The sequence below is a fragment of the Atheta coriaria genome, unplaced genomic scaffold (genome assembly GCF_025399875.1).
Source record: "Atheta coriaria isolate IRGN ID8LTWV9N9 unplaced genomic scaffold, Caltech_Dcor_3.1 hic_scaffold_4_pilon, whole genome shotgun sequence".
Taxonomy (NCBI): Eukaryota; Metazoa; Arthropoda; class Insecta; order Coleoptera; family Staphylinidae; genus Dalotia; species Dalotia coriaria.
Window position 1 is genome coordinate 118,713 of NW_027045446.1, and position 19,126 is coordinate 137,838.

General features: G+C 36.6%; 6 protein-coding genes across 9 annotated transcripts in view; 3 read left to right on the top strand and 3 right to left on the bottom strand.

Annotated features, from left to right (window-relative positions):
* Positions 1–2,113, bottom strand: part of LOC135790235 (protein crumbs-like) — a 13,895-nt gene extending 11,782 nt beyond the window's left edge. The window contains 1 exon segment of the mRNA XM_065300347.1: positions 1,572–2,113. Within this exon segment, the coding sequence (XP_065156419.1) occupies positions 1,572–1,632 (61 nt within the window). The 5' untranslated portion in view covers positions 1,633–2,113.
* Positions 2,114–2,424: 311 nt separating this feature from the next.
* Positions 2,425–3,194, top strand: LOC135790710 (arginine/serine-rich protein PNISR-like). The gene is made up of 2 exons (XM_065300980.1): positions 2,425–2,969; positions 3,032–3,194. The coding sequence occupies exons 1-2, from the start codon at positions 2,521–2,523 to the stop codon at positions 3,192–3,194; spliced, it is 612 nt and encodes a 203-aa protein (XP_065157052.1). The 5' UTR covers positions 2,425–2,520.
* A 2,454-nt stretch (positions 3,195–5,648) lies between these two features.
* On the top strand, positions 5,649–8,869 carry LOC135790290 (uncharacterized). 4 transcript variants are annotated; one of them, XM_065300476.1, is made up of 6 exons: positions 5,649–5,805; positions 6,247–6,386; positions 7,268–7,537; positions 7,594–7,779; positions 7,845–8,060; positions 8,119–8,869. In XM_065300476.1, exons 2-6 carry the CDS (start codon positions 6,270–6,272, stop codon positions 8,410–8,412), a joined length of 1,083 nt encoding a protein of 360 aa, XP_065156548.1. In that variant the 5' UTR covers positions 5,649–5,805; positions 6,247–6,269; the 3' UTR covers positions 8,413–8,869. The 4 variants fall into 4 exon arrangements, with proteins under 4 accessions (XP_065156548.1, XP_065156547.1, XP_065156549.1 ...); XM_065300475.1 differs by having other exon boundaries at positions 5,653–5,805; positions 6,244–6,386; XM_065300477.1 differs by having other exon boundaries at positions 5,658–5,781; positions 6,244–6,386.
* LOC135790288 (O-glucosyltransferase rumi homolog) lies at positions 8,866–11,840 on the bottom strand. The gene is made up of 3 exons (XM_065300473.1): positions 11,548–11,840; positions 11,269–11,437; positions 8,866–11,215 (listed from the first exon to the last, which is right to left on the bottom strand). The coding sequence occupies exons 1-3, from the start codon at positions 11,687–11,689 to the stop codon at positions 10,309–10,311; spliced, it is 1,218 nt and encodes a 405-aa protein (XP_065156545.1). The 5' UTR covers positions 11,690–11,840; the 3' UTR covers positions 8,866–10,308.
* Positions 11,841–11,844: 4 nt separating this feature from the next.
* On the bottom strand, positions 11,845–12,971 carry LOC135790289 (transmembrane protein 43 homolog). The gene has a single exon (XM_065300474.1). It carries the CDS (start codon positions 12,969–12,971, stop codon positions 11,847–11,849), a length of 1,125 nt encoding a protein of 374 aa, XP_065156546.1. The 3' UTR covers positions 11,845–11,846.
* Positions 12,972–13,026: 55 nt separating this feature from the next.
* On the top strand, positions 13,027–15,668 carry LOC135790287 (beta-galactoside alpha-2,6-sialyltransferase 1-like). Its single transcript, XM_065300472.1, has 4 exons — positions 13,027–13,156; positions 14,056–14,766; positions 14,846–15,220; positions 15,280–15,668. Exons 2-4 carry the CDS (start codon positions 14,061–14,063, stop codon positions 15,519–15,521), a joined length of 1,323 nt encoding a protein of 440 aa, XP_065156544.1. The 5' UTR covers positions 13,027–13,156; positions 14,056–14,060; the 3' UTR covers positions 15,522–15,668.
* Positions 15,669–19,126: the final 3,458 nt, after the last annotated feature.

Below are 19,126 nucleotides of genomic sequence, written 5' to 3' on the forward strand. Positions count from 1 at the left end.
AACGGAGGTAGGAACGCCGTTTACGCGTTACTCGTAACTATTGTTTCGTGGATATATGGGTGACTCCCATTACCCGCTGACTCCCATTACCCTACTCTCCCCTATCAGTGCGAAACTTTATTGTTTCAATGTACCTAGCAAAAAATACCATCAAAACAAGACTTTTACTTCGGTAAAGTATAAATAATTGACGTTTAACGAATATTACTTTGCATAAGTAAGTGAGAAGCATTTAAAGAGGAGAAAGGAGACGNTTTTTGCACTTTTATTGCGATTCATTTAGATTGTGCGGTGTGTATCAGTGCGAAACTTTATTGTTTCAATGTGGCTAGCAAAAAATACCATCAAAACAAGACTTTTACTTCGGTAAAGTATAAATAATTGACGTTTAACGAATATTACTTTGCATAAGTAAGTGAGAAGCATTTAAAGAGGAGAAAGGAGACGATTACTTCGTTCAGTTACGTATTACTATTTAAAGAGGAGAAAGGAGACGATGAGAGATGAAACAAAGCAATTGGATCGTTGTGATGTAAATGATGCAAACGAAAAATGCATTTTTGTATAGAAATTGAGTGGAAAGTAGAAGCTAACGGAACAGGTTAAGTTTTATAAGCTAAAATCGGTTGCCAGAGACTTAAAATGCTTGAAAACATGGAGAAAGGAAATGTTCTTCGGTCTTGACAGGTTTCAAGGCACTAGTAATACACTTGAGAGCTTGAATTATGTTTCCAGACATCCGATACTTTACTATTTTCCTTCAAAACATATTTTTTCACATGTAACGTGATAACCATAAATTTTAAGTAAAATTTTAGTGTTTTTAGTGTTTGGTTCACATCTAAATTCTCCCATGACAACAATATGAAAATATACAATGTAATTATTTTATCCGCAGTTGAAATTTTTGTTTTCTGCGCTATTGTTATGTTGTTTATCGCTATTACTCGATTTACTGTAGTCGTGCTACACGTGTAATCGATGTTTAAATTGCCGATAGTTGGAAAACACATCACGAACTCTATAAATTGTTCTATTGTTTATATTGTATGTGTAATTGAATTAATTTAATATTGTTTTGGATGTTTGCGTGTTTGTAACACTTTGTAGAGTGTTTTACTTTGGTGTATGTATGGTTGCCTACACGCAGTGAGAAAGTAACCTCACAATATGATTCAACACACAGTTTTGTTCACGTTGTTAAATTAAAGTTTAAACGATGAAAAACAATCGAATGAAATCTGTAAGTTGTATAAGTTTATAAACATTTAAATAATCTTCGATTTGATATATAATTCAGCATGTTTGCTGGTTTTAATTAAATTTTATCCGTTAGAATTTGAAATGGAAAAAATCGTAATGAACATAACCTCAAAACGACAAATGGAAATTTGGCGGAGCCGGTTTTACCACTCCGCTGCACGCTGTATATGCCCGTGACTGAACTTCTTCTACGAATCGTGTGCCCCGAGTTCAACTCGGCTTAAGTAATATCGGATTATCGAGACACGACCGCGCGTCGCTCCGACGCTGCGAGAAAGAAGGTGACTCAACCTGCGATTCGCGCTTACCTATGCACGTAAACGAAAAGCTGTTGCTATTGTTGCTCCACCTTCGACACGACATTTCCATATTTTATCACTGCACTGAATCACTTTTAGTCAAATTCGCACGCGCACAACACTATGCTAATTCACACTCATCACATGATTTATTTCTGATAAATTTTTAGTTTTTATTGCACTGAAAATAACAACACATTACAGCAATGAATCACGATTGTAATTAATCGATGGTATTTACAATTACACCACACGTTGCCAAGGAAACGCACGGATTATTTGTTGGCAACACCCACGCACACGAGATCCGACGCCAACAAAACCAACAAAACGCGCTAATGTAATTATCGGCGGACGGCGCGACTCGCCCCCTAAATGAACGCACGAAGAGAATACAAAAAAGTTGCTACCTGCGCGCTCGACGGACAGGTAGATAATGGCTGCTCGGGCGCAGGTGGAACGATGCGCGGCGCTACGCTTTGTAAACGCGAGCGAAAAGCTACCGGAATCGTCGGAGTGCAACTGAGCGCAGTGAGCGCACTGAGAACTAGTTACACTCGTCAAAGACTACTCCGGGTAGTATAGTTGTTGCGGTAAATTAAGTTTACGCCCAAGGTTCGTAAACTCGCCGCTCGAAAGTTGTCTAAAGGCGCCACATGCCGGACGCGCATTTCATCAGTACTATTATCAACCAATCAGAAGCGCTTTTATTTAATTTTACTTTAATATAAATATTTCGCGTGAATTTTATGTTGTTATGATGAAATAATAACATTTATGATGTTTTTAAGCAGTATTTTAATAATTTGCGTGAAAATAACGCAAAAATATTGAAAATTTGGTTCGAAAATGTCACTTGTCTAACATCATAACCTCTGTGACCTTCGCATTCATCTCGTATCTCTGCCGCAGTTGTCAACCGGGTCCATAAATATTTACCGTGCATAAAATGTGAGAAATGTTCTCGGGAAGTGATTCCACCGAGTCGCAGAACTACACGCAATGGCCCCTGAATGCGTCCGCGTATCAGAGCATGCAGAACGAGCAAGTCGACTGGGCGGCGTTGGCCCATCAATGGATCAAGATGAAGGAGGCAGGGCCGCCGCTTCCGGACAAGTTGCTGACGGCGCCGCCTCCGCCGGTGATCAGCACGCCGTCGACAACCAAAGGCGAAGCGCCCATGGACGTTGAAAACGACTCAGACTCGAATAACATGGGTTCTGATTCGAATGATGGTCCAAACTGGAGCAGCCAACAACAACAAGCACCTAATAATTGGAATTCATGGGGTGGCAGTGCTTGGCCACCTACCATTTCGTCTTTACCTATGAATAAAGCACCTTTGCTTCCAACTCCTGCTTATAATGCTTATACAACAAGTACAACTTCAAAAGACGAGCAATTTAGGTAAAAAATTTTGTTTCAATGTCAATAAATACATAATTAATACGTAATTAATTGTTTAGTAGTGGTAATACAGGATATTGGTCTGGAAATGGCAGCCCGAATGCACGATCTTCTTCAGCAGCGCCTAGAATAATGAAACCGCATAACAAACGCTTTAGTAAAGTGAATATTCCGCTTAAAACAGCCCCACATCCACCACATCTAACTTCGAGTGTGAATACCTAAGTGTTAAAATATTATATGATATTCTCATATAAGAAGGCACCTATTCTTTTTTGATCAAGACATTCGCAAATTTGATGATAGAATGTTGATTAAGACATAATTCAATCCTTTCAAGAAATTTCCGAGGATCATGGCTTTGTGCGTTCCGATCCCGATGAGGCTGCTTGTATTGATGTAAGGAAAAAAAAACGGTACCTCTTTGTATCGCGAAACATTTAACACCAATAAGCTGTTCACACCATAAATTGTTATAAAATTCCATGTAATGCTCGTTCACTCAACAAAGAACCAAAAGAACTCAAGTTGGTGATCAGCAGATGACTTCTAAAGCTGGCGCAAGAACTAGTTATTTATAATGTGCCATTAGGCAATCACAAAAAAAGATGACACCAAATTTGTGGTACCAATTAGTCTGCTCGTTTGTGGTACAAATTTGTTGCATGTCATGAATTATGTTTAGTATTAAATTAATGATGCAGAATTATAAAATTATATCTTATCAAAGTTTGAGTGTTAATAATTTAAAAACATAATTAATTTTTGCATAAACAAAAATATCATAAATCAAATTAATGTATCAAGACTTCCATAACAAGTGTTTGTAAAATAGATTCATAAATACCTAGGATATTCTACGTTCTACAGCAACCACTCTACAAGACTGCTAAGCCGCGACAAAACAATAAAAATCATTGCAATATCTGTCAAGTCGGGGGTGGAAAACTATTTTGACCATTTTGCATCTAATCAGCATACAGCATATAATAAATGCAAATATGAGACGGTTCGTGTGTTTGTAACGCTTTCACGGAAAAACCACTAAACTAACGTTGATATCATTTTGTGTAGAGTTTTTTTTATCTAAGGAATAAATTCCAGAATATAACTTGAAGAGTAAAAAATACGGGACGAAAGTTTTAGGATTAATTAGGACAATTTTTATTAAAATATACGCGGATATTAGCGGGATAAGTGCTGAAAACTGCTATTTGAGAGGGAAAAAAATAAAACATCATATTTCCATTACATCAAACAAAACTTCAACTTTAATCAAATCGATAGTAACATTTTAACTGCCTGATACTAAAATATTATCAATGAAAACATTAAAATAACTCAAATTTTTGTAATGTGTATGTAGCAAGTGCTATTATGAGATAAAATCAATGAAACTGATACATAAAAAGTTGTTTTTCAATCACATCAAGCCATCAATAGTTCCATCAATCAAAGAGCCAAGTGCTCGCGAAATAATCATAAGCTCGCTAATAAACTACCGAACCCAGTAATTTTTAATTCAAATGTCAATCCAACAACGCTTCTTGCTTCTTGATTAAACCGTATGATTGATCATTTGGTTATTATTTGCTATAATCCAACTCCTTCAAACTTCCATACGCCTAATTTCTTATTATCTGGATGTAATAGAATATCACACGTAACATATACATTTTGATGTAGTTTACTATAACATAAATACAGTTAACTCGCCGAATTCGTGTACAAAAGGTGTTCGATGGAAGGCTTCACTAGTTTGCGACGTAATGTCACAAATAACAGTTGCGAATTATTTGCAGTTAGTCATCATCGCATACTTATTAAACGTCGTTTTTTACAGCGCAACGCGTTCGTGGTTATTGTGGTCGATACAATTATGGGTTCTGTGCCATGTACCAATAAAAACAAACATCTATTAAACAAGAAATGCGAGGAATGCCTAAAAGAAGTAATTAGTGTTTTATGATTGACCAAGTATGATGGAATCTTGTGTTAACTAAGTACCTAAATTGTTGGCACTTGGCACAAAAGATGCGCAATCAGAGTTAAAACTAACTACGTGTAGCAATAATCGACGTAATAAATGAATCAAGACTGTTGTAAAAGCATTTCGGTAAGAACCTGCTAAGTGCGTGCGCGCTTCTAGCCACATATCTGGAAATTAGCGCTGGAGATTTTAACGTACAACTTGAAGAGGCTTTAATTAGCAGTTTGTGTTAATCTCGACGCTCAAAGTCAAGTTTAATCAACTCTAACTGTTCAATTAAACCTAAATCTTACATGATATTTACATAAATCAATCGTCGAAAAATAAATATTGTGCAATTTCCTCGTTTAAATAAATTTTGTCAACGTCTTCTTCAACTTCAATATATTCTTTCGAAATACACACTTGAGATGTGTTTGTGGTTTAAAGCAAACACGCGACGCACACGAAAAAGTTGAACAAATACATAAGTCGTATGTGAAAAAAGAAGAGGAGCAAGAAGAAGACGACGAGTTCGTGTATGGTAGCAACAAATGGTTGAAAAGTGCGTGCGCGTTGAACTTGACATTGCGAGGACCGTGAGCCGCGAGCATCCTTGCTCTTGCTCTAGTGCTAGACGTCGGAGGTGATCTCGGAAGACGCGGCCGCCAGACGTAGGACGGAGGAGGAGAGGTAGGAGTATAAAGACCTCGGCGGGACCCAGCGGCGAAGAAGTGCCAAGGCGACTTTGCAATCCGCTGGCAGTGTCAAGTGCAAGTACATATTCACATACGTTCGGGTACCACAGGTGTAAGCGAATTCCGAGATTTACTACCGTTTAAGGTATAATTATCAGCAAATTTTCAGGTAAAATCAAATTAATATTAAAGATTAAAGAGAAGAAGAAGAATTTTTAGTTATTAACAGTACATTTCGAAAATTTTTTTTAATATTAATTCAATTAATTATTTAAATTTGAATTTTTATAATACCGTTATCGGATTGGTTTCGAACAAAATCAATTTAACATTTAGATGTAAATGAGTTTCTGCGCAGAAAAAAATAGATTATCAGGTTAGATAATTACTTATTCAGCGCGAGTAGCCGCCCGACGTTTCTGTATGCCATAACTTCGTATTAATTTCTTTTGATTTGTTTATACCTTCGTGTTTCGTGCGCCCACTTAACATGAGCCGCATTAACCAGCGCGGCGTGATTGCCAATGAAGTTATTTTATCATTAAGCCGCAGTTATTTCATGCGCACCACTTGTTTTGTGCTGAATCTTTTTTCTTGCATGTTGCAGCAGGTCGCGAGACAAACGGCCCAAGAATGTCACGCGTGTGGTTGGCTGCACCGGCGATGCTCGTCTTCGCCTCCATGTTGCTGTCGGTTTCCGGTTTTGGCAGTAATGAAGATAAATTCATCAAGAGATATGCGATGATGAAGGTAAGATATTTTAAGTGAATTCCAATTGTAATTTCAAAACTAATTAATTAATGGCTACATGAAATTGCACACAAAGCGTGTACTCATAAATTTAAAATTTGCTAGTGCCTTCGTGCAAAGAGTAAATAATGGTAGAGCTTTTATCAATTCACGCATTACTGTTTTATTGATAAAAACTCCAAGCGGAGCACAATCCCGATGTCGCGGCAATAATTTATTTAAATAAATTAAACTTTAAAAATACTAAAACACTACAAATATTTCATTTTTTTAAATATTATTTTGGAGTATTCGAAGAAAATATCTTATCACATTTTGGAGAGGTGTAGTTACATGGAGGAACAAAATAGTAACCAAATATTGGAATTTCATCTAGCAAGTTGAACAAATTTCGCTGTTATAAAGAATGTGTCGTTATATTGAGTCACATTAGAAAGAAGATATGCTGCATTTTGACCACTTTAGAATTCCAAAGTAATTTATTACTTAAAAAAACTGATTCGCAACGCATGGATTTAATTTCATTATTTTTTGTCTCCTCGCACGCGAAAATATACCGTTTCGCAAATAATTTCAAACGCGCGGACAAATTCCCCATTCGCACTAGGTGGCTAAACATGTTTGGCAAACACGTTCCGTTCACTCGTCTGCTTTTTACTCGGCAAATACGCTAGTACCGTTAACAACTAATAATTTTATTACTCATATTCAGAGATCAAACAAAACTTGCAATTGTACTCAATTAGCCATGAAGAAAGACGACTGCCAGTAATTTATCAAAATCAATTTGTAATAATCACTCACAAAAAACTAACAATCAAATTTGAACTTGTTACTTTATAAGCATTGTTAATAATATGTTTTTTATTTTATTTTAAAAGATTTACGAGAGTTGCTTTGGTCCTGAAGTGGTGAAACAAGTCCGTAAAGAAATGAAAGCAGCTTGTGCAAAGTGTGCAACTTATGAACAACCACAGCCGACCGCACAAGCATTACCCCGGCCTCCGCCACCACCTCATGGCAGTTACGACAACCGGGAACCGCAGATACCACCGCAAATCGCTGATCCCGAGAATACTATGTATGCCAATCAACAAACTATTGATCCAGAGAAACTACAACAGGCTATTCTATCTTACAGACCACTCAATGTAAGAACTTAAATATTTAACTGTCTAGTTTTCTTTAATTATTGTTTGTGCACTAGAATCCATTTGCGGCTGCCGCGCAATATCGGCCGTACCAACAGCCCAACTACTTCGGAGGATATCCCCAGGCCCCCGTTGCTGTGCCATATGTATATCCAGGATATCAACCACAAGCATTTCCATCACAATCATACTCTAGCTTCCCATACTTTGGACCACAATATTATTCCAGCAACCGCGTTTCGGTAGGTTGAAATTTATAGAATTCAAAGCAACATTCTGGTCTAATAAAATGGCGAATTTATTATAGCGCGACATGGATATCAGAAACCAACTTGATGCTATCACATCCCGCACTAGTGGTAAAGTGCGCAATGTAACATGCGTCATGCAGGAACTTGGTTATTTGGACGAAAACCTAGAACCTAACTTTGAAAAGATCTCAGAGCGAATTGGAAATTTGCCCGTGTCAGATGAACTTAAACGTGATATGCAAGATGGTGTTGTTTTCTGCCAACAATTTTCGGTCAGTAGTTAACAAAATAATTGTAGGAAGTTTAATAATTTATCATGTAAAATTATAGCAATGTATCCCTGATGTGAAAAAAGAACGCTCACCGCTCTCACGAGAGCTTGTCCGCCCAATGTTCTTCTTCAAGTGTTATAAGCACAAGAAGCTGGAAGCTTGTATCATGAAAGACGTACGTGAGAAGTACGCTGGCGTCGCCGACGAAGATTTTGATGGCGATGGCGTTGAGTTCAGACGCACAGGTCGTGCAACTAAGGAAACCCCTGACGAAGTTGATCAGTTAGCATCCTCTATCTACGAATTCCTGTACGGTAGCGATCATACCGTCGACATCGATAGCGTTTTGTAAACGTGTAAAACTTGAGGTACTTGTGGCAATTTTACGGCGAGGATGGGAGATCGAAAAACACGATATTAACATTAGCAAGCGTTATTAAGCGCTCAGAGGCAAATCGATTAACGCTCGTAAGCGTTTTAAAATAATTTTACAGTGCCTTCAGGTCATATAATTTATGCGTCGTTAATCATTGCGCTTAAAAAGTACGCATGAAACTAAATGAAAAGAACGTTGCTCTTTAAATCCCCACAAAAGTAATCAGATAGTGTCAATCATTCGATTTTTATTTTAATTTTATGATTTTATGTAACATAATTTATTGTCGCTGAGTATTATATAGTTGTAGAATGTGATGACTTTGAATTTTAGCAAAGGAATTTGTGCAATTATTGATTTTATTGCTAAAATTTGAATTTTTATGATTTCTTGTATGAGAATGGTATTTTTAATAAATGGGAGTTGTACTACACATTGATTAATTTATTTTCGAGCATTACAGTTAGTTAAAATGGTAAAAGCTAACTGAAACTTTAGAATACATAAAAACTTAATAATTGATTTTCTATAGCATTATCTCAACTGTAACAAATATTCTTGTGTAATAGTTTAAAATGGGATTATACTGAAGAAAATGTCAACAATATATTAACAAGGGCATTATTGTATTATTTAAAGAGAAATGTGTTGCTTGCATTGCACAAACAAGTTTCATTTTCTAAAAATAATACAATAGTACAAAAATAGTACAATCAAACCTGGAATGTGCATTATAAGGAACAAATTGCTCAACAATCAATTCACAGTAATAGGATAGTTTACTAATAGATCCATTAATTTCAATTATTGAGTATATATCTTTCTACTAATATGTGTCAACGTGCTAAGAGTTGAATACACCAACATTGATTATGAGGCTTCACACATTAATTATTTGGCTAATACTCTAGATATGCAATTACATCAAAATTTATATTTCATCTTATTAGGTGATAATTAATAAGCAACTGTGTCTTGCTTTACTTTGGTAGTAACAAGTTTTGAAACTTATTTTCTTGGGATATCATTTTGATTGATTCTAGAGACGTAATAGTTCCTATATTCTACAATTCAATGTTTGTCTTCTAAAACATCGAACATCAAAACCCTATAATCTCTAACATCAACGATTACATGATAACAAATACAACATTTACGATTATAAATAGACATTCAAAGGGGTATAATAGAAACTTTAAAATATCACAACATACAAGCCAAGCTTAGAAGGTTCATAGATTAGGTATTCTGCAGTAATTAGCATACTTTTACTTCATCAAACTATCGTTATTTCCTATTTCCTATCCTACGTTTTTTTATTGATTTGATATTTGACTCAAAGTTTATTTTTGATATTTAGCTAGATATGCTCAATATTGTGATCATACATTTTAATTCTCATTGAGATGATTGTTAGAAATGATGTGATTATAATATTTTACGGACGTATTGATGTCGTTTCATTTGAAACAATTATTGTCATAGTCACGTATAATCTTCGTAAATGGGTAAAAACTTTAAAAGTCGATATTCACTGAAATACATATAACTTCTTTGTGTGTGTATACGTTGTTCAAGATTTTCTTAAAACTAATTATTGTTTGCATTATTGTCATCTCATATTACAGAACATTTATCACATTTACTCAACAGCTAATAGATTGTTGCTTCATTTCGACAGATTTCATCGAAGATGAATGTGTAGTTATTGTCATTGTAATTTGATTAGAGTATAAGTTAATTTTCATTTACGGGACAATCACAAGCCAATATAATAGCTCTAAAGAATATAATCCCGAAATATTTAAAATACGCTTTGAGATATTTTCCATTAAGTACTTGTGTATAGCGATCTATGCGTTTAGAATTTGTCTAATGCCAAATTTCAATCAGTTCATCGTTTCGCTCCACTTTATATGTCAATAGCTTGGCGTATTTCCTAAGTAGTTTGTGCCAGAAACAATTGACATCTTTCATGCGCAAATGGTTCCATATCATGTTAAAACCGTTTTCGGCAATCTCCTTAGCTAATTCGTCGTGCTCCCTGACAAATTCGATAAGCTCTTTTAATGTTTTCATTGTTGACTTAGGATCTACAGGAATATAGTGGACCCATGGCTTTAAGGACGGATAGAAAAATTCAAGCCATTCGTCACCGACGTGAAATACCAGCGACTTACACAGCAAAACATGCTTGAATCGAAAACTCGCCGCAACTCCACGGAAATTGAACAAATATTTATAGTTACAATGTTGGTTAAAAGATACTTCCTTGGCTGGCGGTGCATGAAGAGTATCGGCATCGGATTTCCACGCTTGATTTTTAGTGTATTGAGCATCCACTAAATCTGGATGTTCTCGAGAAAGCAGAATCAAAGTGTCGCGTTCACTTGAGGTTCGAGAACCTCTAAAAAATGCCTTTGTCTCTTTCTGCTCCCAATATGTCTTGTTAGCTTCTTTTCCCAACTGTTCCCTGAGCAAGTCCCATCTACCAATGCCCCTAGGAAAGAGTGAAATAGCCGGACCACCTTCCCAAAATGCCCAGGCAGGATACATGATATCGTAAAACTCTGAAGTTTTGCTGAAAGAGAATACAGGCCCAAACAATCCATAATTTTTATTGATTTGTGGCCAGTCTCTCGTATTTATCACAAACTCCATGTTTGGTAGTTTAGGCAATATTTCAAACAAGAAGTGTTCGATTCCCAAGCATCTTGCTGGGAACATGCAGTTTTTGTCTCTGTATATCTTTCCATTCATTATTTGATATCTTGTACCCCTGAAATTATATTTTATTGGTACTAGTACATTAAATTTATATAAAGCACTTACTTTTCCCTTACAGAATCAATTAATTCTTTCGATATGCCACCTTTGAATGGTTTTAAATCATGCGTGATCACTTTTGAGTGACAATTACATTTTGTAGCTTCACATGGATGATAATTGGCTTTTGCTTCAGTAATTTTATTTAAATAAAAACTGTATCGTTCGTTACTCTCTGTAAAATAATAATTTGAAAAACAAAATAATGTCTGGATTAAGCAGATTGAAAGATAGTTGTTTGAGGTTGGATTTGAATTAATCACCACTAGAACACTTGTCATTTACCTTTTGAATATTTATTACTTTCGTTGTTTTCGCTCTTACATTTGTTACCGTTCTTAGCGACACACTGCTCCCTATTACACGAAACGATACCGAAAACACAAACTAAAAGAAATACCAAATTCCAAACGTAAAAAGAGCTCATGATGAACTCATTCTCATGAACCCAACCAACTCGCGATGCGCGACTGGATGTGACACTGGGAGGGGGAATCAAGGTACAGTTCGGTTGTTAACTAGCTTGGGAGTTCATAAAAGAGCGTCTTCGAATCGATTTTTCACTCGACGCCAGGCGCTTTTCATCAGCGCCCGTAAATCGACATCAGCGTATATATCAAAGGGCTAAACGACGCTGTGCAAAGCCCGACTCCGATCCATGGACGATGAGCGATCCACGCTGTGGAAAGCACGAAAAGTGCAACGGAAAACGCGATCGTAAAGCTAGTTGAAGGCGGAATTTCAGCGAGCGCCAAATGCCGCGGTAGTTTCACAGTGAAAGCCCTAATTACTGGTGCTAGAAAAACACTGGCAGCATAAAGGACGAAAACACCCGCGATACGCATTTTCCATGTCTCGAAACGAACATCCGAATGTTCATAATCGAACATTTGTTTAATATTGAACAAGCCGTGTCGTAACAACGCAATCTGGTGATTTTTCGAGGTGGTGAAAGGCACCAAGTTACCGTCTTTTTGCATTGCCACAATGGTCACCGGGTCACCATTATGACCTGCTGAGTAAAACTGAACGCGAATATCTCCGACTTCCGGTTTCCACACGTCATGCGAATGATAATAAATTCCGAGATGCAGTTTGATATCTCTTCTATCCGGTCGCTCGTCGCTGGTCATCTCCTGATAGTCGTTGAATTTATCCTTGATTTCCGATCCTATCGTCAGTTCTCCTACGCGAACAGAAGGCGAGATGTAGATGTGTGACTTGAGCATCATTTCTTTGGGGTTTTGGTGTCCATGCCGTATGTAGAAACTGCTGCTGTCGACAAGCTTATCTCTCCATTCGGTGACGTAGTAATAATCTGAATCATCTCGATTTCGAGCGCTCTCTGAATATTGCGCATCTGTATCCGCATAATTGCTCAACACCCTCTCCTCAACCCATTGAAACATCTGAACGCGACGTTTCAGTTTCACTGCTTGTATTGCGATGGTATACTCCGGTTCGGTTAGGGGTTCATCAATCAGGAGATTTCCACTGATGTGGACTAATCTTCCGTCTAGTTCTGCTTGTACAGGCTCGTAGATGTTCAAAGGGACCACGTTGTTAAAAGCTTCATCCAATGAGTTGCCGTGGTGTACGGCCCGTCCTTCATTCCAAATTAACAACCAGATTCCGCCGACTGTAAGAATTGCGCCCAGAGTGGAGATGACCCATGTTCGTTTGAACTCTTCCTTTACCGAAATCGTCATCTTGCTTTATATTTAAATATTGAATGGTGATTCCGATGGCGTGCGTTATATTCAAAGTTGACGGTCTTTCTAATTCATATTATACGCATGCTCATTGGTCGGTGTACCAACACACAGACGCTGTGAGCTGTATGTGACTCGATTCAAGGCTTTAAAATGTGAAATTACGGACGAAAACAAATCTTGTAAGTATGTATGTCGTACTGTTGTAGTGCACTTTTGTCACAATTAGTTATGCAATTTAGATTTGAACGTTTGTTACTTTTTTATTTGTTTTACTCGGAGGCGCTCCGCACACGAATTTAACCTCAAAACTCTGCAGACTTGAGATGGAAATATCGATTAGATCACGACGAACGAGAACTGCCAATGTACAGGGTCTTACATTGGTTTGCAGTGTAATAAAATTAGATTTGCTTGATGATTCAACATTGTTTTCATAAGAAAAGTTATGAGTTGCAGTTTTTGCGTCTGAAGTACATTGTTATTTGCTGATAATAGGTTGTTGGCTTTTAGTAGGAATTGGTTCGGTTTTGCGCATGTTTCACTGGAAAAATATGTTTTTTGAAAACAAGCCCGCCTGTGAAACATAGGTATCACACATGTAATTGTAATAACTTCCACCATAATCACTTCCTGATGTTAAATATTCCGCAATGACAATAAAATTAGCGTGATCACGTTCGTTCGACTCAAGGTTCTCCTCTTCGCTTTTTATTTGTACGCTGCGCGTCTACCTAGACAACAAGCAGCAATGACAAAAATTAAAATAAACTGTTTGACGACAATTTATTCTACTTAGTTATGCATATGGGTGTTTTTCGGAAAGTTTATACGCGAAACTACGCATTTTTGTAGATTTATACCTGAATTAATTGTGTTAAAAATAGTTGGGCAATTAATACCTTTTTATTGAGATATTTTCCATGTTTGCTACTAAGTTGCTTTTGTTTTGGTCCACAAAATGTAAAGCACTTAAGATTCCGTTCCGTAGCAAATTATCGAAGAAAACAAACACATTTATTTATCAATCCAGAAGCTTCCAATGTTTTTCTTGTTATAAACAAGGTTCAATTATTTACAGGGAAAATGCGAGCGTTGGTGGTGACAATATGGGTCTTCATAAATTTAATATTTTTTGGCATGTGCGGGTACATGTACGTCCTCTGGTCTCAATACTGGATGTACATCGAGAAGGATGTCTACGCAACAACGAACAACTATGAACAACAAATCTATTCCTATAATCGAGGACTGCCACTCAACGACACATCTAAATCTGATCATAGCCACAAAAGCAACAACACCAAACACCACAGTACTCGCGATGTTGACAATGTTACTATTATCAAAAATGCCCGCCCGCGGTTCCCTAATTTACAGGGGGACGACTTCGTGCTGGACACCCAAAAGTATACCTGCCTGTTCAACGACAGTACAAACGAATGTGATAGCAAAATCAAGCAATACAAGGAGAAGATTCTCAACGAGTTGAAGCGGGTGTTCATGGACGAGGGCAACGTCCTCAAGTCAGGGTTGGACAATCAGAACCCATATAACGTGCAATACAAGGGCGCACGTGAGAACCACCTGAATAAAGACCGTGAGGTGCTCATGTGCGAATTCAAGAAAGTCAACGTGAGCACAGCCCGCCGCACACAGGAACCCTTTAGTCGTAACGTGTTCAAAGACTTCATACCAAAACGCGATTTTCTCGAAAATAAGAAGTATAAGACCTGCGCGATTGTTGCAAGTAGTGGTTCGTTGGTGAACTCGCGTCTGGGACACTTCATCGGTAAGAATTAATGAAGTTATTGGTATTTCCAGACTGGAGTTGAACTTTGCACTGGATTTGAATAGCTGCTTTGTTGCAGATAATCACGACGTTGTGTTGCGGTTTAACCATGCGCCCACCGACGGGCATCAGTTGGACGTCGGGCGCAAAACAACAATCCGCATTTTGAACTCACAGGTAGTAAGCAAGGAGCGCTTCAAGTTCTTGGAATCGAAGATCTACAGGAACATCACGATACTGGCGTGGGATCCCAGTAACTATACGTCCACACTGGAGGAATGGTATCAGCATCCTGAACATGACCTTTTCCCCAACTATTTGACCTTTCGCAGACGTAATCCTAAGACGAAGGTGTACCTCCTGAATCCGAAATCGCTGTGGAACTTGTGGGACTTTTTGCAGCACAATTCACCGAGCAGACTGAGACGCAATCCGCCATCTTCCGGTTTTTTAGGTGAGTAATAAATAGTTGCAATTAAATATATAAACAGAGGCAATTTTGTGCTATTGCAGGTTTAGCAGTTCTCTTGCCACATTGTGATATAGTGAATATGTTTGAATACATGCCTTCGAAGCGTGTCACGAAGAAATGTCACTACTACGACACTGAAGACAATCCTGCGTGCACCTTCGGCGTGTGGCATCCATTGGCGGCGGAAAAACTACTTGCGTATAGCCTGAATACTGCCAACGACAAGGCCGTTTTTCACAATGGTTATCTAACGATTCCAGGTTTCGATAAAGTATCCTGCTAGCTTTTTGCATATCTTAAAACGTCTTTTCGATAGTTTTAATTATCAATTACGTACGACATAGTGATCTCAAATGTTTACCAAAGAAAAAAAAAACTTACAATAATGTAATTAATCCTTAAATAAGATTAAAGTATGTATCATAGCGTCGATTCTCTATTGATTAATACACTTTTCTGAAATACTTAACTACGCACATTGTGCATTGTTTTACACTTCCTGTTAACATAACATGATTAACGATGAACGGTGATTAACAATGTGGTTCCCAAAAAGCAGTTCTGTTAACACTTATCAGAAGTTCCATTTGGAAGATAGTGGTATACTTGTGTTTATTAACATGGGTGCGCACCGAATTGTGTAATATTACGCTTACATATTATTAATAAAACAAACATTATCAAGCCCTTTAAGTTAACAAATAACAAGGTTGAATTAAGACATTGAGTTGGTTGTCACACAATTACAAAATTTTTACAAAAACTAGGTTAAGAGACAAGTATTGTCACAGCAGCACATTATGTTGAATATTTTAAAATGTATTACATTACATATGTTAAATCTTAACGTTTACGACAACGCTCAGTTGGGTTCAGGTGTAGAAAACATGAGTCATTATGCAAATCGGCATAAAAACGGAAAAAGAATCAAATGCAGTGATCGAATTTCGTCCGCTGCGCACTCCGCCCAGCCTTACACAAAACAACGATTGTTGCTGACTTTTTTTAATCGAAGTAGTTCGTCTCAAGCGTTGCCCACCGCCATATAATGCAAATTATCCAATCGCTTTCACTACAAACCCGAAAAAATCAACCGAGCAAATTGCACCACGCCTCGATAAGAGATTTCTTTCGACAAACCGCGATGCATTGACACAAGTGTTATTTAACATTATTTAATCGCGGTGAAAATATTACGCTTGTAATTGATTTCGTGCATTGTTCTGCATGCGCGGATTCGCGCATTACGTTACTCAAACCGCCGCCATCTTAAGTGAGATGATGTTGTGGTAAAATAAAATCATCAATTAATGTGTAATTAGACTCAGACTGTCGGCGGGTTTGATGTTTCATGATGCGTTGTCATGTCATGACGCTGAAATTAAGATTTCTTCATGGCAATTTGTTTCTTTCAGTTGGAAAACCCATTTCGATGCAATATGGAGTCTTAATAGGAAACACATGGACCTGGTATTCACAGAATGACTGCATTTGTTTTAATAAATTGCATAAAATGACGCAAATTGATACATTTACGTCAATTTAATTGGTGGGTTTTCAGCTTCCAAAAGATATTTCAGCACGATATGGATTAATTTACAAATGTAAAGGAAACTGTCATTTTGAGGTCAGCTACCTGCGTTTTAACCAAACAAAATATAAACAATTAAACAATGTGATTAATCATCATTCTTACTTAATTAAACATTAATAGTAAATTAAAACTCCTGACGCATTAATTGTATTATTTATGAGTTATATTACACACACTTGTTTGACTAAACTATATTTCGTTATAACAAGTTCTTTGACGATTAAACGCAGTTAATGTGAAATAATTATGACTCTGTTGATGTTAGGTTAAGATAGGTTATGTCCTTGTCATAAATTGATAATGTTTTATCTGCAAATGTGGTTAAAATATATTTAAGAACAGTTCATGCTGTGTAGTCCAACACTGATTAAGCGCTCTTCATTTAATGGGTGCGTGTGAGTCATCGCCACAAAATATTACAATCCACGCTGAAGAAATGCGCCGAATACGCCGAAATCGACTTGAGTCGGTCTGGCGCGGCGCGCATGGGCGTCTCTTGCGATGCACACATGGCGGCGGCACGCTTACGAATTTATTTATAAATTTGAAGCGATTTTCGCAAGTCGCCGGGCGCGCATATCGTGAGGAGCACTCTTCATCGAATGAGTCATCAGGCCATTGACGAATTTATCGTTTTCTCGAGCAAGTTACTCAAATAAAAGTAAATTGCAGTGATGCATTTAAAAAACAAACACAATTTTTCTATGAATTCAATCTAGTTGAATCATTTTATTAGAATATGAATTAGAAATACATAAATACGATCCTGTAAAATTAAGGGCAGCTGGTGGTGCATCGTTGCATTCTTTGCCGTTTACGCATTTTATTTGGATTAATCATCCGCTTGCTATGCACATTGTTCGCACGTGTTTGGCGGCGGCGTCAAATCAATCGAAAAAGTTTGTGAACTGAATTTATGGACACGCCATAACCACCACAAGACGTTTTAATCACCCCGATGACTAATGTATCATCAAATATTTTAAACCTACTATAACTCTTACTATAGCAATTATTTCCGACGTCGTAAATCACCGAACGTGATTTTTTTGCATAAACTAATGTAATCTGAAGATAAACCCATTGTTTTAATTTATTGATGACTTGTTCTTGTGGTTCCGGGACTGTCCATTGATGTATTGATTACTGCTTAAAACTGTTTGTTTGAATATTAAGGATTTCAGTGAAAATTCACTTTAGTAATTGTAGAATCCAATTTTAAGTTCCTGTTAAGTTTGTAAATTGCAATGGTCATTAATTTTAATCACGCATAGCGTGTGTAACCTTTTTCGTTTTGTACGGAAGCAAATGCGATCGGTGACACTCGCCGAAAATATTTCTATTCACGTGGAGGCGCAGATGAATCCACTTCCGACCGATATCGACTTGGCGAGTCGTCTTCCCAATACGAAACACTGTGATTATGTATTAATTTCGGCGGAACCAAAACGCAACCGAAGACATTGAACACGACGCACGTGTCTTGCATTGTTTTATTAGAAATACCTATATCTAAACACATTGTAATGTACGTCTAATGTAAATGTTAGACAAGAACAACTTATTTAAATTGTAATATATTTTAAACTATTAAAATTTTTATTTTATTTTGGTCGTTGAAATATGCTGAAAAATTGTCTATTTTTCCTACCAAAGGGCCAGAAAGGACGGTTAGCGTAAATAGTTTAAAAGTTTAATTTTGCACACTGAATTATCCCTTTTTAACTCATTTTATTAATTTCAAGACTTTAGTAACATTTAATTCTATATTATTTTGTGGTTATTTTAAATATTTTTCACCTTGTTTCTTTAGGTTACTCACGTACAATTTCCAAGACCAAACTTTCATGCCACAATTATGGAATTAACACTATATAAAAATTATTTTCAAAAATTATAAGAAAGAAAAACTAAAATGTTTTAAATTGAAAATGTATAGAGAATTTTATATAAAAAAAAACGATTTTATAAAAAAGTTATGAATATATCTCATTTTAAGTAATACCATAAAATACCATATAATAATTTATTTATAATTTTGTAATAAGGCACAAGTGGTGTTATAAAAGATTTAAGATAGCATCCCAAAAATTGTCAAATCATATTTTTGTGATTAAAAATATACAGATGTACAGTGTAAAGTCATTTTTATAATAAAATTATAATCCAATATTTTAATAACGATTTTCTCGATCTAGAGAGAACTGTTTGTTCTTGCGTGTCTCAAATTTCAGTTTAACACACTTTTATTTACCCAAAAAATAATTTCAAATTTCTATTATTTACTTCCCCAC

Bases quoted from the DNA above. Each gene is read 5' to 3' on its own strand.
- LOC135790287 (XM_065300472.1), top strand. From the start codon at position 14,061: ATGCGAGCGTTGGTGGTGACAATATGGGTCTTCATAAATTTAATATTT. The intron at 14,767-14,845 runs GTAAGAATTAAT...GCTTTGTTGCAG, and splicing joins GCGTCTGGGACACTTCATCG to ATAATCACGACGTTGTGTTG. The intron at 15,221-15,279 runs GTGAGTAATAAA...GTGCTATTGCAG, and splicing joins GCCATCTTCCGGTTTTTTAG to GTTTAGCAGTTCTCTTGCCA.
- LOC135790289 (XM_065300474.1), bottom strand. From the start codon at position 12,971: ATGACGATTTCGGTAAAGGAAGAGTTCAAACGAACATGGGTCATCTCC.
- LOC135790290 (XM_065300476.1), top strand. From the start codon at position 6,270: ATGTCACGCGTGTGGTTGGCTGCACCGGCGATGCTCGTCTTCGCCTCC. The intron at 6,387-7,267 runs GTAAGATATTTT...TTATTTTAAAAG, and splicing joins AGAGATATGCGATGATGAAG to ATTTACGAGAGTTGCTTTGG. The intron at 8,061-8,118 runs GTCAGTAGTTAA...GTAAAATTATAG, and splicing joins TTTTCTGCCAACAATTTTCG to CAATGTATCCCTGATGTGAA.
- LOC135790288 (XM_065300473.1), bottom strand. From the start codon at position 11,689: ATGAGCTCTTTTTACGTTTGGAATTTGGTATTTCTTTTAGTTTGTGTT. The intron at 11,438-11,547 runs GTAAATGACAAG...ATTATTTTACAG, and splicing joins AAGTAATAAATATTCAAAAG to AGAGTAACGAACGATACAGT. The intron at 11,216-11,268 runs GTAAGTGCTTTA...ATATAATTTCAG, and splicing joins ATTGATTCTGTAAGGGAAAA to GGGTACAAGATATCAAATAA.
- LOC135790710 (XM_065300980.1), top strand. From the start codon at position 2,521: ATGTTCTCGGGAAGTGATTCCACCGAGTCGCAGAACTACACGCAATGG. The intron at 2,970-3,031 runs GTAAAAAATTTT...ATTGTTTAGTAG, and splicing joins TCAAAAGACGAGCAATTTAG to TGGTAATACAGGATATTGGT.